The 17,262-nt window shown below is 42.3% G+C and overlaps 2 protein-coding genes across 2 annotated transcripts in view; one reads left to right on the top strand and one right to left on the bottom strand.

The window, feature by feature from the left end:
• The window catches only part of gpr142 (G protein-coupled receptor 142), a 35,647-nt gene extending 26,375 nt beyond the window's left edge, over positions 1-9,272 (bottom strand). The window contains exons 1-2 of the mRNA XM_072666628.1: positions 9,223-9,272; positions 6,868-6,976 (exon numbers count right to left, since the gene is read on the bottom strand). The gene's annotated coding sequence lies outside the window, so the exon portion shown is untranslated. The remainder of the gene's footprint in view (positions 1-6,867; positions 6,977-9,222) is intronic.
• btbd17a (BTB (POZ) domain containing 17a) lies at positions 6,850-15,321 on the top strand. Its single transcript, XM_072666626.1, has 3 exons — positions 6,850-6,910; positions 9,269-9,551; positions 13,595-15,321. The coding sequence occupies exons 1-3, from the start codon at positions 6,850-6,852 to the stop codon at positions 14,682-14,684; spliced, it is 1,434 nt and encodes a 477-aa protein (XP_072522727.1). The 3' UTR covers positions 14,685-15,321.
• The last annotated feature ends 1,941 nt before the right edge of the window (positions 15,322-17,262 follow it).

The following is a 17,262-nucleotide window of genomic DNA, read 5'->3' as shown; positions in this document are numbered from 1 at the left end:
AGTAGGTGAGTAGGTGAGTGAGTGGGTGGTTGAGTGAGTGAGTGAGTGAGTGAGTGGGTGAGTGGGTGAGTGAGTGGGTGAGTGAGTGGGTGAGTGAGTGAGTGAGTGGGTGAGTGAGTGGGTGAGTGAGTGGGTGAGTGAGTGGGTGAGTGAGTGAGTGAGTGAGTGAGTGAGTGGGTGAGTGAGTGGGTGAGTGAGTGAGTGAGTGAGTGAGTGAGTGGGTGAGTAAGTGGGTGAGTGAGTGAGTGAGTGAGTGAGTGAGTGAGTGAGTGGGTGAGTAAGTGGGTGAGTGAGTGGGTGAGTGAGTGAGTGAGTGGGTGAGTGAGTGGGTGAGTGAGTGGGTGAGTGAGTGAGTGAGTGAGTGAGTGAGTGAGTGAGTGGGTGAGTGGGTGGTTGAGTGAGTGAGTGAGTGAGTGAGTGAGTGGGTGAGTGAGTGAGTGAGTGAGTGAGTGAGTGAGTGAGTGAGTGGGTGAGTAAGTGAGTGAGTGAGTGAGTGGGTGAGTAAGTGGGTGAGTGAGTGAGTGAGTGAGTGAGTGAGTGGGTGAGTAAGTGGGTGAGTGAGTGGGTGAGTGAGTGAGTGAGTGAGTGGGTGAGTGGGTGGTTGAGTGAGTGAGTGAGTGAGTGGGTGAGTGAGTGAGTGAGTGAGTGAGTGGGTGAGTGAGTGGGTGAGTGAGTGGGTGAGTGAGTGAGTGAGTGAGTGGGTGAGTAAGTGGGTGAGTGAGTGAGTGAGTGAGTGAGTGAGTGAGTGAGTGAGTGAGTGGGTGAGTGAGTGAGTGAGTGAGTGAGTGGGTGAGTGAGTGGGTGAGTGAGTGGGTGAGTGAGTGAGTGAGTGAGTGGGTGAGTAAGTGGGTGAGTGAGTGGGTGAGTGGGTGAGTGAGTGAGTGACTAAATTACTCGAGACATTCTGGGTTACCGTTTCACATGCTCAAAGACATCAGTCAATACCATCACATGCAGATCAGGGTTGTCCACTCAATACTGACCGAGGCAGTTGATCTACTCCTAAATATAATCATGCTGATCAATCAATCCTGATTTCACACTTAGTGCACTATATAAAACCCTCCTCAGAACGAGGCAATAAAACACGGTCGGTCAAAAGACAATTCTTTTGCGATGATGTAAACAAAAACATCATCTCCAAAACCACATACTGAAATATCCCAGTCCCGTGCTGGTGTGGATATGTAGGACATGTCCGTGCGTGGCCATGATTGATGCCCTATTTTGTTTAGTGTAATTAAAATGCCCTCTTGCCTGGAGCTCTCTTACTGCTTCACCAGCTCTGGTCACTGAAATCTCCAAAGTTACTATGACAACACACATGACCCAGTCACACTGACTTATACTTTAGCCACTGTCCACCATGGCAAAGCCGTCGGTACTGAATGAACATGATATAGTAAGTTATATTGTTTTTGGTTAATGTTTGAACTTACACAATGCAATTATGTAATAATAACAATAATACAATTGTCATTATTAAAATTATTAAGGTAAATATAATTTTTCAGTGTGTAAGAACATGGGAACTGAAAAGCTGGAGTATTGCCACCGGCCTTAACAAAACATACAAAGAAATCTACATTTACATTTACATTTACGGCATTTAGCTGACGCTCTCATCCAGAGCGACTTACAAGGAAAACGTATATTATTTTCTCAATTAACTTCTTAAAACACTTCTCAAATATTCACCTAAGAAAGTCTTATTTTTTTTATTTTCTTAAGACATTCTTCATTGTTTTCCTATGTAGATGTTCATAAATGACCCAAAACCCATACATTTTTTTTTTATTATTCAGTAAATCTGTGCAAAATAGAGGAAAACAGAAGAAGAATGTAGAATTCCTGTAAACAGGAGCCAGGAGTGATAATGGAGGAAACCATAAACCATAAGGAATCGAATCCTCACTGGATAATTTGAACTGTAAAACTGTAAGAACTGTAGCTGTACATCAGACAGTCAGTATTGTCCTAATGTACACAACTAACAGTACCGTAAGCACAATTTCCACTTTTGATCTTGTTAAATTACACATTGGGTGATTCTTCTCAGACAAATACCTTAACTAGGGATATCCAATCTAGGCATTTTTAATGGATCAGGTATTGGCTATTTAAATCCCAATCAAGTTCCAATTTTTGGTTTTAACTACAGTGTTCAGAGCGCCAACTGGTGTCCTCAAACCATTAACTGACATTACTGACCAGAAGGTAAATAAAAGAGTTGAGAGTCTGCAGTGTGGAGCTATTTTACAGTGGAACATGAAAATAGACCATAATATCGGACCCTTTATAAAACTCACTGAAAAGCTCTGTTTTACCAGCGGGAGAACCGGCGCTCGCATTTCTCTGTTTATTAACCAGCACTAAAGAGCCCATTCAGAACCGAGTGTAATAGAAACCCAAATCACACACAGCACATTCACCCACTATAAACCAGTTATTATGAACCAGTTACTTCACACCAGTAGACCAACAGTCCAGAGCGTTTACCACAACACACACACAGGAAGTGACCTGAAACTGATACTAAAAATAAAGGGATTTCACTGAACGGATTAATCAGCAGCTGATCTGATCTAAACTAAGTGGTTGTATTATTTATACAAACACAAAGATCAGATCAGACCAGATCAGCATTGGCCAATGCTTAGAATTAAGAGACTCAGATTTGATGGGGGGATCAAAATAATTTGATCCAGACATTCCTAATCTTAACATATAATTTTCTCAGATGTCTTTTAAGCTTTTTGCACAGCACTGTATTCACAGTTTTGTCAAGTGACCAGCTTTGAAATTTGATCTGCACTTTTGAAGCATGAGGCATTCTGGATGTTCATTATATTATAATGTCATTCTTGATGTTCTACAGCTTTCTCAGTCAGTTTATAATCAATTACAAATATGGCAGGTATGATGTGAGCGTATGGCATATGAATAAAACAATATCAAAGCCTGGACCTTTGTGTGGAACTGGGTTTGGTGGCCACGTCAGCTGCGAGGGACTTCGCCTGCCAATTAAAACCAAATCAATGCTCATATATTCACACCATTGACAAGTTCTAGTGCAGCGCACAGGCTGTCGACTAATCCACTCAAATCAGTCTGTTCAGATTAGGATCAGCAGTGTGTCTGAAAGAGGCCATGAGGATCCTCCTCAAGTAAATGATTTACCTTACAGGGAGCATTTTCTCCCTCTCTCTAACACACACACACACACACAGTATATTTGTGCTGTTGCCTCGTGACACAGCCAAGGTCCTGCCTGTCTCCGACTCAGCACATTTCTCTGATCCTTTGGTTGGCAGTAAACAAGTGACATAACCGCTGTGTCTAGAGAGAGTGTGTCTAAAGAAAGGAATTAAAGAGATACTTCATCAGGTCAGCAGCCAAGACATGTTTACTGTATGAGGTTTTTCTTTTGACTTCTCTGTTTTTGCTCTGGAGTTAACACGTAATGCAAGCTTAAAACCTGCAATTAACATGATGCAAACTGCACACCTAAATCTGTACATGCTTGCCTCAAACCATGTTAAATTGTTGTTAAGTGATCTCTTAAAGCCTTGCTTATGTGGTTTCTGACACTGAATGAGGCCCTGTAATCTAATAAAGGGTAACAAACACTCACCTGACAGGCACTGTTGGGATGTATGTTCACATCATACTGGTTCTCTAGCATGATGCATGGAAATATTATAATATTGTAATAGCATCATAACACAGTTTGACATGTGTAGTAATGGATGTCTGATATATAGGAAGCATCACTGCATCAAAATGCCAATTTTATTAATGTCCCACACACTTTTTTTTCAGATAATAGAAAAAATATTTTCTAAGACCATTTTGTGTTTACTTGAATGAACACCCCTATATTAAATTTTGTCTCAATATACTTTAAAGCAGAAGATTTTACTTATCTATTTTTTTTTGTTATATAAGAAACCCAATCTATGTTTAGAGATTTGCATTTGAATTCAGAATATAAATACATTTCCATATTTAAAAATATGGAAAGGCTGATCTGATCTCATGCTATTACCATAACATGTCATTGCAGCAACATGCCATTATCATGTTAGCCATTGCCACATCATGTTATTACCACATAATGTTCATACCACATGTCATTACCACTGATGTCATAACTGCAACACTCTGCTGCAGTCAAAACTGCCTGCAGCTGCAGAAACGCCCACAAATCTAAAGATGAATGAAAACAATTCAGGCTTCAACACGGTTGCAGCCACTGGTTTTGTGTATGTCTGTACTTTAAGCTGTTTTTTGAGGTAAGCGTGTTGTTTTATTCATGCAGTGTACACAATGCTAATTGCTGGGGTATACGCATCCACTGCTTGTTACTTACATTAGCCTTGCAGCTCCAGTGCAAACACAATGCAGCAAACACCAAACATGTCCTAAGCAGTCGACTTTATTCACAATAAGGGAAAACTGTGTAACTTTGGCAATATGCCACACTATCGCCTTACACACAGCAAGCTTCGGGAAGAAGATATCAGTTGTGTTTGGTCATTCTGTGTGGACAGCACTGGCTAATAAGTGTAATAAGACTCCAGCTTTCCACTTGAGCCAGTGAATGTACGGTATGAAAATAGCATATTGAGGGACAGCATGTGTAGTGTGAGTTCACCTGTCTTCTCTGACTGGCTGAAAGCATAGCCAGACAAGACACTTGCATGCAGCGTTCTTTAGTGGACAGGATTAAAAAGGAGAAATGAGGGGGTATCGGCCTGGCATTAGTCGAGCGTTCACTCCTGTTTGGAAGCACGTCTCTAAATTATAATTACTGCTACTTCTAAAATAATGTATACATAGTTTGGATTCAAATATTATAAAGTTGACAACTTGCCTTGCTTTCTCTGAGTGGATTAGATGGCCCTCCCTCTCCCCCTTGACTCCCATGCTAGTCCTTGTGGGCTTCTGTTGGCTGATGTAATAGAAGTGGCGGTTAGTGTTCTCCTCCAAGCCTGACTACTACCCATAGGAGGGCAGGAGGGAACAGGAGAGAGGATTTTCCTTTAGGAACACACTCACCCTCAGTGTGATGATGAGCTAGTCATGCTGACTTCATTTGCCAAGTGACTGCAAACATCTGAATGGTAGTGTGGATACTGCAGTTATCTATTTGCCACATTTGTGACACAATAAAAAAAATTATTATAACTTAATTTTGCCATTGAACAGCCATGTCAGTCATCTATAGCTCTGTTCATCATTTGTTTGAAACCTGTGAAGTTGTAGAACCATAATACAGTGTTTCTGCCACTGCAAAATTCCTGCTGCCCACCATTGCTTCAAAATTTTATGAAATTCCATAAAATCGCGATTACACAACTCCTTAATTTGAAATGACAGATACAGGAAGGCAACCCACGCTTCCTATTTCTACACACCCAACAAGAGGGAGGGAGACATAAAGAAGACAGGGAGAGGAGAAAGAAATTAAACTAGCTAGAGAAGAAAATTAATTTGCAATGTAACGCAAAGCCCATCACACACCAAACACGCTGTGCTGCGCTGCATTGAACAATGTATAGCCATTATTTGCAACTGAGGCACACACACTGGCGCCGGTGTTGTTGAGTTGTGCTACCCCGTCGAAGCATGCTACCATAATGTATATATATATGGGTAAAGCTGCCTAAGTAAACCAGTAGGTAGGATTTTCAGAAAATAAAGCATCATAATAGAGAACACTCCCGTCTGAAGTATTGGAAAGATATTTGGATAGCATTAATAACTATATCAGGGTAAATATGAGGTAAATGAGGTGATAAAAAATCTTTTTTTTTCATTTTAATCGCAGTTAACACTCAAGTAAATATTAATAGTGAGCTCAGATTGTTGGATTGCAATTATGATGCACCCGAGAAAAACAGAATTATCATGGAAAAAAACACGAAAACATTCAGAATGGTGGATCCCCGCATGTGCAGAGCTGCTAAGTGGGACATATCAATGGGTAACACAAATGGACAGAAAATCCTAGAGGAAACATTGTATTAGAATTATTTTATACGGTCCTGTGCGAAGGTGTTACATGTATTTTTTAAGTGTGAATAAGTTCACATACTCTACAGAGACACAATTCTTTTTTGATTTATTAACTTCTTTTTGTCAATAAATAGGAATTGTGTCTAAAATGAGCAGGGAGACCTTTTTTGTCCTTTTACTTAATGGATTTATTTTCACATTCAACAGAATGTGTCATTTCACCAAACTTTTGCATAAGACTGTACCATACATGAATATGATTGAAAACGCTAATTCCATAGATTTTGAATGGTAGTGTAAGTACCAATCAATACTCTATAGCAAAGTGACATGCTTTCATGCATGCAAACTTACCCCCCCCCCCCCCCCGCCCAACAAACACACACATACAGAGCAGCAGCTGAGGCCTCTCCAAATCAATGTCACGCGACATTGAAGGTGGAAAAGTCAAAATCAAAGCTGTCACCATGGTAACACCCCCCCACCCCCCCACCTCGCATCCGCTAATCAATGGGACTTCAGTGCGGATGGGACCAACCAACCAACCCAGAAGAACCACTAACCTACATAGCAGGCAGAACACACTGTACCCCAGGGAGCAAAGAGAGAGAGAGGGAGAGCTGGACGAAGACGACGAGAAGAGGAGGAGGACGACCAGAGCAAACATTAAACGAGCAAGTAGGAGCGAGAGACTGGGGAAAGAGAGAAGGAGCTGAAAAGTAGGAGAGAGAGAGAGAGAGAGAGAGAGAGAGAGAGAGAAAGAGAGAGAGAGAGAGAGAGAGAGAGGAAGTGAACTCTGCAGATCTGCTGCAGAACAGCAACATCAGGATGACCTGTGTGTTGTACCTGCTGCTGACCATCTGGCTCCACATCAGGCCCCTAAGTGGAGGTAAGGTGACCTCGTCTGGGCACGGTGACAGGAGTGGCTGGGCTTCAGCGGCTGGAAGTGTTCAGGCTTGGCAGGGAGTAAGGAAGAAATGAGTTTCCAGAAATGTTAAGCTTGACCGGGGGTCAACGGGGGCAGCACAGAGCAGAGAAAGAAGCTTTTATATCTATGTGAGGGAACAGTCCAGAAAAGCTCAAAAAATGTTCTGTAGAGTACTGAACAAGGGTTCTTTGGACCTCTTCTTTGTCAAGTCTCTGTAGAGAAGCACTGCCAATAGAATAGGACTCTCTGAAGCAGATAAGACTGAACCTATTGGCACCATGCCCAATTGGGGGGGTGGGGGGTTTGTTAGAAATCCCCCCAGCATTGAGCTGTGGAGTAGTGGTACTGTGTTCTCTGAAATGATGGGTGCCATTATCATGTTTTCACTGAATACCTTTGGGATGAGTTGGGGATGAGGTGAGGTGGTGGTCATTCAACATCCTGACTTCACTAAAACTCTTGTTGCTAGATGCAATCAAATCCTCACAGCAATGCTCAAAATCCTTCCCTGGGTAGTAGAGACAGTTACTCCAACAAATGAAAGGAAAAGCTCTATTTTTAATACGCTTGATTTCAGAAGAAACACTGAATAAGCAGGTGTCCCAATACTTTTGTCCATATAGTGCATCTACAAGCATGCAAAAGTCAGAGTTCATTGAGCAACTTCACATCAATACACTGTCTTGTGATTCATGTTATTTCCTGGCTGCTGATGCTTCATTTATGTTTCACGTAACTGGTTCATGATCATGTGGCTGTTAGTAACTAGGAAATCGCAACTAGGCCAAAAGATATGGTTTATTCACATGGGTGTGTGTGACCAAACACACACACACACACACACTTACATATACTACCTAAATGTCTACCAATCCTAATAATAAAAAAAAGTCTAGCAGCTTCTCTCAGTGGGGTTTTGACATGTTCATTGCAATGCCAGGACTTTGAAATCTGATACACGGCGGAGGGAGGATGTCCATCGAGCTGCTCAGATTGTGCGGGGATGTTTACTCAAGCTTGTTTTCAGAGAGAAGGGGAAGTGCTGGGGTAACCACACTTCAATTTTAACAATGAAAAAGAGGAACAGCGTATCGTGTCCACATTACAGCCCACACACACACCTGCTCATCCAGCGATTCTTCTAAAAATCCAAGGGTATTCATTGGGAGTTTGCGCTCCCTTTGTGCTACAGGGACAGGCTCTGTTCTCCTGGGAAGCTCTTACAATACATGTTGGAACATTGCTGTGCAGATCTGACTGCATTAGTGAGGTTAGGTACTGAGGCTGGATGATTGCTAGCAGTTCTGGATCACAAATGCCACTCCATTCCAAAGGTATTGGGTGAAGCTGCAACAATCCAGAGAACACAGTTCCACTGCTCCACAGCCCAATGTCTGGCATTGGGCATGGTGACCTTGGGCTCCTGTGCTCGTCTCCAGAGCCTCCCATTCTTATAGGCAATGCTTTTCTACAGAGATTACACATGCTGTGTGTGAACAACTGAACATTAAATGGTTCTTTTCCTGGTTAAATGGTTCCTCAGGGCCTTTAATGGTGGTTTTATGTAGCATCAAAAGGGTTGCAATACTGTAGTCCAAGAACCCTTTTAAAAAAATAAAGGTTCTGCAAAGGATGAGTGATGCCATAGAAGAACCATTTATGTAACTATAAAAATATTTTTGCATAAGAGATTTGTGTGTAAATGATGTACATATTTGAATTGAGGAAGTTCGGTTAGCATGTGAACATATACTAAATGTGACAAAAGTATTGGGACACCTGCTCATTGATTGTTTCTTCCGAAATCAAGGATGAAGAGTTTATCCTGCTATTGTTAGAGTAACTGTCTCTACTGTCCAGGGAAGAAGGCTTTCTACTAGATTTTGGAGTGAGCACTGCTGCAAGGATTTGATTGCATTCAACGACAAGAACGTCAGTGAGGTCAGGAAGTTGGATGATCTCCCCAACTCATCCCAAAAATATCAAACGGAGCACTACCATCATTCCAGAGAACACAGTTCCACTGCTCCACAGCTCAATGCTGGGGGCTTTATACCCCTCTAGGCCATGCCTGGCATTAGGAATGGGGCCAGTAAGTTCATGTGTATCTGCTCCAGACAGTCCTATTCTATTGGCAGTACTTCTCTACAAGGACTAGACAAGCTGTGCATTTACACATCTGTGTCAGTAATGTGCGCAGTCTAAAGTAGCTAAATGTGTTCATTAAAAGGGGTGTCCACAAACATTTGGACGTATGGTGTATGCCAACATACTTGCAGATGTTGACTCTCAGTGCCTCTCTGCTCACCCTCTTTATAGGCCTGGTGAAGCTGGAGGGAGAGCTGGAGAACAGCGCTGTGATCAGCCACTCGCAGGGTTTGATGGGCCGCCTGGAGACCCTCCTGCTGCAGGGGAACAGCAGTGACGTCTCTCTGCGCGTGGAGACAGCGGATGGGGATGAGGTAAAGCTGTTCCAGGCCCACTCTCTGGTTCTGTCCCTGCAGAGCCCCACGCTAAGCCAGATGCTGCAGAACCGCAACAGCAGCACACTGGTCCTGCAGGAGAGCGCAGACTGTGTGGCCGTCTTCGAGAAGTTCATCAGGTAGGGAGGACTTTCCAGATGAGTCTAGGAGAGCAGAGGACGGACGACATATTTTAAGTGTTACAGTTAAGATCTGGGGCAGTGCTTTCCAGTCCTGTCCATTTTCAGAACTGGTTTTACAGCCCAAGATAGGTATCACAAGAAATCAGGTTTTACTGTAGCTCAGATTGGGAAATGAAAAATCCATTAAATTAAACTAAATAAATATATATTATATTATATTAAATATTTTAAAAAATATATATTTTATTTTATAATCAATTCAGTTACTGGATTTTTAAATGTTGGTTTGTTGAATTTTAACCATTTTACCCTCTCAGTTTGGTTCTGTCAATTAACCCACCTGTTTGTAGCTCGGCCTAAAACACTAAAAGGGTAAAGACCTAACACACGTCTCCTCTGATACGTGCAAAGCCAGCCACCACCTCTTTTCAAACTGCCGTCAATGCAGCGCCGCCAGGCAGCCGCCACGCTCAGAGAAAAGCGTCCACCCAGCTCCACCACACCAACCAACAGATGCCTGTACAGACCAACACCGCTTTGAGAGCGACGAGGGGAGAGAGCACCATCTACTCACTCAAAGAGAGCACAGCTGCTAATAGCACAGCGCCATGGCTCCAGATTCAAAGTCGCGACCACCCCAGGCCATAGTGGCAGCGCATTAGACCACTGAGCCACTCAGATTTTTGTATATTTGTATTTTGTATAATGTATTTTAATATTTTCAGTGCTCATCATTGGTCAGTTTCTGACCACAAAGGCACTGTTGGCTACTTTGGGCTAGCAGACTATTTTGAAATATATAAAATATATGGATATATCAAGCACATAAAAGTATATGAATTTAGTAATCAGTGATCCTAAATCAGCGGTCCTAAATTTAGCATCTTTATGAGCAGTTTCACTTCACACTAATATGACTATGATTGGTTGTTTTAATAAAATGACCAAATAACTGAATTCAACCTGGTCTTTGAGATTTGTAACCTGTGCTTTGAGGTTCTGAATGAAAATGTAAAGATCAGAAAGTGTGTTTTTCTTTAGAAAATGTACATTTTTAATTCTATGAAAAATTATTAAAATCCTTTGGTGGGACAGGACCAGTACAGAGTAACTACTGAGTATTAATTACTTCTGCATGCAAAATCTTACAGAGGGAAACACACAATATGTCCCCCTAGCGGTCAGTGGCAGAACAGCAGCCCCTCTAGCAAGAGGCACTATAGGACATGAGATCAATCAAACTGCTGTTTGTCAGATCTATTGACTTTTGCTTCCCATATGCAAAATGAGCAGTGTAGATCAACATATATATATATATATACTGTTCTAATGTATTGCTCCAGTGTGCTTAGGTGCCTAAAAGCTCTGAACAGCACTGAATTTGTATAGATAAATTGTTTTGTCCAAATGTTTGTGGACACCCCTTCTAATGACACACATGTGCAAATGGACACACACACAGCTTGCCTTGTGTGCTTGAGAAGCATTGCCAATAGAATAGGACTCTCTGAAGCAGATAAACATGAACCTTATTTGCATGGTTATAAAGGCCCCAGATTTGAGCTGTGGAGCAGTGGATCTGTGTTCTCTGGAATGATGGTCATCTAATACTTCTGAATGCAATCAAATCGTTGCACTGAACTCCAAAATCTATTAGAAAGTCATCTTCCCTGGAAAGTAGAACCAGTTGCTCCAACAAAAGCAGGATGAACTTTTTTAATACCCTTGATTTTGGAAGGTGTCCCAACACTTTTGTCGATATAGTGTATATTTGCATTAAATACATACAGGCCCGGTTCCTATCACCGACAGTGAGTCACTAGGTTTCTCAGCAGTGCACCATTTCACATCAAACCACTCTGAAAGACTTTGTTTAGATCTAAATAACCGAGTCAAGCAGAAGCCCTGAGTGCTCACATTCACTTATTATACGACCCATACCGGCAATTAGTGTGAACACACCTGTGTCCTTAAAGGACCTCCAAGCACAGATTTACAAAATCAATAATGTCATGTGGTTGGTCCACATGCGTCATGGACAACAATAAAACCATCATATTTACAAGACAATCCATCATTGCAGTTCCGCCAAAACTGGATGAAGATAACAGTGAAGTCCAGAAACACACATATTCCAGATGTGTATGTGATCTGGGACCCTAGGCCTGCTCTAGATTATAGTTTTAAGGCCACCATCCAAGTAAATCTGACCCCAATCATTTTAGCATCTAAGTCTGATACACTATATGTCCAAATGTTTGTGGACACTCTTTGTAATGAAGACATTCTGCTTAATACTCTTGTTCTGGCGAGCAATCTGGCTTCTTACAGCCTATTTGGAATTACCTGGTGACATCCTGGATACACCCTGGGTCATCAACAATCTAGCATGGGATTACCGCAGCACCCGCTTGCAGACCATTAAAAAACATTCATTCTCTCTTGAGCAATGATGAAGTAGTCCAAGGCAACTGCCTGCTTTGATTATAGCTGGTGTTGGACCTGCAAGGACTGCGTACATAAAAGTGTCTCTACCAGGAGCTACCAAGAGTCCGCCCGGGACCTCCTCTACGTTTCCTTCTAGTTCCACTTGGCTTCTCCGCTGCAGCTGTCCGAACTCTTTGACATCAACTGCAGCCTGATCATGCCGCAGAATTACGTAGCGGCATCCTGGGGCACACCATGGGTCCTCAAGAAAACGTCACGGGACGACTGCGGCACCGGCTTCCAGACCATTAATTAAGAACATTAATACTCATTTACTCAACAGTGAGCAATGACAAAGAGGTCCTGCGCAAGTCCCTGCCCTGCTTATAGCTAGTGTTGGCCCGGCAAGGACTACATATAAGATTTTGCATTCACACAGCTTTTGGGAAATCAGATCTGTGTAACACTCAGTCAGTGAGAGTAGACAGATTTTGTCCACTTTAGAGATGTAATGTGTCTGTAGCCAAGGAGATATGTGGTCCAAGACCAAAATGTGGCCTTGAGAATGTAATGAAACCCGAGAGATTGGCATGAGCTCATCCCTGTGGTCATCGTTTAATGTGGACGGGTGCATATGAGACATAGGTGTGAATGGGGTATTTGTGGATGCGACCATAACGTTAGCAGCATGCCTGTAGCCATTGCCGATGAAGAACATGTGAGCCGGAGATTTACTGCCAAAGTTGAATCATAATAGTGTGGAATACAGCTTTCATACTGTTTATTAAAGTGACACACGGACATTCGTAGCTTGTAATCCAATGCAATCCAAATCCAATCCAATCCAAAGATAAACAGAAATTTTGTTTGCCTCGCAATGCATGTGTGTTGCGAGTTTCCTATAGAAATGTCATCAGTCTGTCAGTTTTTATTCTTTTACCTTATATGACTCAAACACAGGAAAAGCCTGAGGAAGCAGAGTATAGACTTTTAACACATCACTCAGCCCAGTCAGAAACATTATGAATAAGGAAACCGGCCACTGGTTGAAAGATGAATGGGAGCCCTTGTAACACTCACTTTCAACAAATTGATGTAGGATGCAACAAGCCGATTGTTGTCAGTGATTTAACACATGTTTGTGAAACAGTGATCTGATCTTCAGTTTCAAGTATTGTGTTCTCTTACCATTCACATAGATCGAAGCCTGGTCTCTTAGGACTGGAAGTAACTGCCCAGTGGCGTTGCAAAGATGGCCGCCGAGTGAACAGACTTGTCTATATGAAATACAATAAAACATTAGCTTGTTTTGGCTTCTGCATGTGAGCAGATCTCCACATCAAGGGGGCTTTTCACACTAGCACAGACCTTCTCTGTAGACAGACATGTTTAACACTATGAGTACTCCTATTCATATTTCAACCAGTGGCCTCCTCATGTATACCGTTTTTGTTGAAACAAACGTTCACTTGTTAACCAAACAACCAAACCAACCAAACCAAACATTGCCTTTATAGCTAATACATTCCAAGCGTACTTTCCAAAATTGCAGCAAAAGCTGCCTCCAACGCGTCCACAAAAGACAACTGATGTTATCTGGTCTCTCTCTTTAGGTACCTGTACTGTGGTGAACTCTCCTTGCGCTTGGACCAGGCCACCGCTATGCACAAGCTGGCCACCAAATACGGTGTCTCTGACCTCCAGCAAGGACTGACCGAGTACATGAGCCAGAACCTGGCCAGTGCCTCTGCAAGTGGTCATGTTGTGGGCTGGTACGAGTACGCTGCAGCTGCAGGGGACATGGGTCTGAAGGCCACCTGCCTTCAGTTCCTGTCCTGGAACCTGTCGTCGGTGCTGCAGAGCGCACAGTGGCCGTCAGTCAGTGCTGAGCTGCTCATGGCGCTGCTGCGACGCTCTGACCTGGTGTTGCAGAGTGAGCTGGAGCTGTTTGAAGGCCTAGAAGCCTGGCTGATCCAGAACGATCCAGACAGCTTGACTGTGGAAAACGCTCTCCGGGCTGTGCGCTATGCCATGATACCACCACGGGAGCTTTTCCGCCTGCAGCGCAACTCACCCATCCTGGGACGCTACCAAGAGTCAGTGCGGGACCTTCTCTACCTCTCCTTCCAATTCCACTCAGCGTCTCCTCTGCAGCTGGCCAAGTTCTTCGATGTCAACTGCAGCCTGTTTGTGCCGCGGAATTACCTTACGGCATCCTGGGGTACACCCTGGGTCATCAACAACCCAGCACGAGATGACCGCAGCATCAGCTTCCAGACCCAGCTGGGTCCCAGTGGCCACGATGAAGGCAAACGGGTAACCTGGAACACCCTGTTTTCACCGCGCTGGCTCCCACTCAGCCTCAGGCCCATGTATAACGAGCAGGGTACCATGCACCAGTCCCAGGCTGTGCAGCCGGCACTGGGGGCAGCCCGTCCTCGCATCATCATCACCCCCACCACTTCCAGTGCAGAATTTGCAGGCATCAGCTTCCAGAAGACGGTGGTCGTGTCCACCAGGCAGCAGGGCCAACTGGTGGTGCGCCACGTCTACAACTTCCACCAAAGCACGGAAGAGGCTGGAGACTTTCTGGCCAATGTTGACCTGCAACAGCGCACCTCTGATTACTTGGTGGACGGGTCGCTACACCTGCACGTCATCATCAAGCCCCTCTATCAGACACTCATCGCTATTAAAAAGTAAAAGCAGACGTTTCGACGGTCACCAGAGATGCAAAAGCATGTGAAGTCACTGATGTTCTTCGAATAACAGATGGATTCAAAGATTTGCTTCTGATGTTAAGACAACATAATCCCCAATATCACCTCAAAAAGTATAAGTGGAAGCATCAATCCCAACTGCAGAGACTAAACAGTGTGAGGAATTAGAGATGAAATGTTGCAGATGGTTTTATGGGAATATAAATAGAGGGCATGCATTGATGTCACGATTGCGCTGAAACTCGCCCCCTATAGTCAGGGACTATAGTATAGGGAAAATCCAAAGTTAAAGGTACTTGGACTCAACAGCAGTCCATCCAAATTACTAAAGAACCAATGATCCATGGATATTGATGTATAGCCAGGAACGTCCAGATCAAATCACACCCATTTAAAGGATAAAACCTAATAATACCTGAGAACACAAAGTTAAGTGAAAGGTCTTAGGAGTGTTTCCGACTGCTTTCAGGCACACTGAGTGAAGGTTTGCTCGCTTTCCCTTTTACTTAACTTAGAATGTCGCTAAATTTACAACTACAGTGTTTTTTCCCCACCTGTTTTCAGGTTCTGACTTCATCAAACACTGAGCACCCACACGTTTCGCTGCCTGGATTCTAGCTACTTTCTCATTTCCTCTGTAAAATGAGAGCTCTGTATTCTTGCTGATTCTGTTTGTACAGTAAGTCATCTGTCGTTTTTGTGTTTTCGCAGCATTCACACTGAACGCTAATGCTGCCACTCAGTCAGTCTTTTTGGGCTCAGTGGGCGTGGCTGCAGTGACTCTCGCCACATGCGACGTCTCGTGCATACCCTCTATTAAAAGGATTATCCAGTAATGGCCTGCAATGTCATCAAGCCTCTACAAGACACTTATTAAGTCTATAGCTTGCCAGACACACAACAGCATTCACAATCACTGATATTCCACAAATGACAGACGACTGTTCGCATTAAATGAGAGCAATGAAGGTTTTGGGGGACATTTAAGATTCGAAGGATCTAACATTACTTGCCAGAACAAGCTGACCTGATCTTGCTAGTGCACATACGGCTGTGAAGATTTAATGAATTTATGAAGGCCAGAAAAACACAGGATTTCTGAACAGCTTGCTTAAAAAAACAACACCACGAAGTACGGCGGCAACCATCTGTCAGAGACTGAATGAAGCCGAACTTTCTAGGAAAATCCGGACTAGTGACTTTCCACTTGGTAGCCTGATTTGGGTGGATGCTGTCTTAATGCATTGAAATGCACTTGACATCTATAGCCTGGGACAGATTACACCCATATCACAGCCTTAAAGAAGGTACACGGCCTCATGCGCTGTTAGTTATTCATATGGCAACCAGACAATACGTCTCCCACTTCAGGGCTATCATTTACTCCACGCTGTACGGCTCCCAGTCTTTTCAAGAATGATGCAGGAACAATGGACATTGTTTTTAGCGTAATGTGAATAGGTTTCTAGGTGCTACTGTAAATATAACTATATCAGACCACTTTCAAGGCTCTAATCACATTTAAGCATTACAGTAACTGTGCTTCATAAACGTCATCCATACTTTGATTGTTTTTTTCTTTATAGGTGTTTTTTCACAGAAGGTTGCTGCATTGTGCTGAATGGCTCCAGAATTCCTTGTATTATTTCTTCTGTTTGCAACCTATTAACTTCTGTCCAACTGTGACCAATCATAGTCATTTGTTTGTCATTTATAACTTTGTAATGTATAGCTTAAGTATCTTTAATAACCTGAAAATAAACATTATGACTTTACATTACAATATATACAGTATCTCACAATGTATTAGAATAGAGGTATTCCAATATTCACAATCTCACAACTAATCAGCTCATATAAATAGATAATTACAGTATGCTATTTTTCATTTAATAACTGCTTGTAGTCCCCCCCTCTAAAACAAACATGGTAATGAAACACTGAATAAAACATCCTAAAATACATTCTGGTGTGTACTTTTATGTAGTTTTTCAAGTTATATAATTAAGTAATTACTAATATTGTCGCACGAAAACCCTGTATTTTTGAATCCACCAGTTGTTCTTTACATTGAGTCAGAATTTCAGGATGAACGGATCAACAGAAATACAGTTTTTTTTTCTCCTTCTACTGTAAAATGTCATTTTGGACATATGAGGTTTTTGTATAAAGGCAATAATCTATATACACAATCATGGACACTCAGTTCAAATCACACATTTTGTTGATTTTTAAAATAAAAATATGTTAAAACTTAACTTAAACACTTAAACGAAACAATTACACCATAATGTCCTGAACATTTTACAGGGCAGGTTGTATTTATTTGCGTAATTTAACATAGAATAAAACATATCCTATTAAAGATTATGTAATATTTGTACTCGCTACAAATATTTTATTATTTTGTCAATACGTTAAAATTCAGGATTCATAAACAACTGAGCTTTAAAATGTGCTAAGGTGTTTTCTTTCACGTAAATTATGTATTTTGCATCATATAATATAAAAACAAAATATGAATTAAAATATTTTAATATTAAATAATACAACATTTATTG

This window comes from Salminus brasiliensis, chromosome 22, assembly GCF_030463535.1.
Source record: "Salminus brasiliensis chromosome 22, fSalBra1.hap2, whole genome shotgun sequence".
In the NCBI taxonomy this organism is placed as follows: Eukaryota; Metazoa; Chordata; class Actinopteri; order Characiformes; family Bryconidae; genus Salminus; species Salminus brasiliensis.
The sequence above is the reverse complement of the archived record's forward strand: the minus strand, read 5'-3'. Positions and strand labels throughout refer to the sequence as shown.

Bases quoted from the DNA above. Each gene is read 5' to 3' on its own strand.
- btbd17a (XM_072666626.1), top strand. From the start codon at position 6,850: ATGACCTGTGTGTTGTACCTGCTGCTGACCATCTGGCTCCACATCAGG. The intron at 6,911-9,268 runs GTAAGGTGACCT...CCCTCTTTATAG, and splicing joins CATCAGGCCCCTAAGTGGAG to GCCTGGTGAAGCTGGAGGGA. The intron at 9,552-13,594 runs GTAGGGAGGACT...CTCTCTCTTTAG, and splicing joins GTCTTCGAGAAGTTCATCAG to GTACCTGTACTGTGGTGAAC.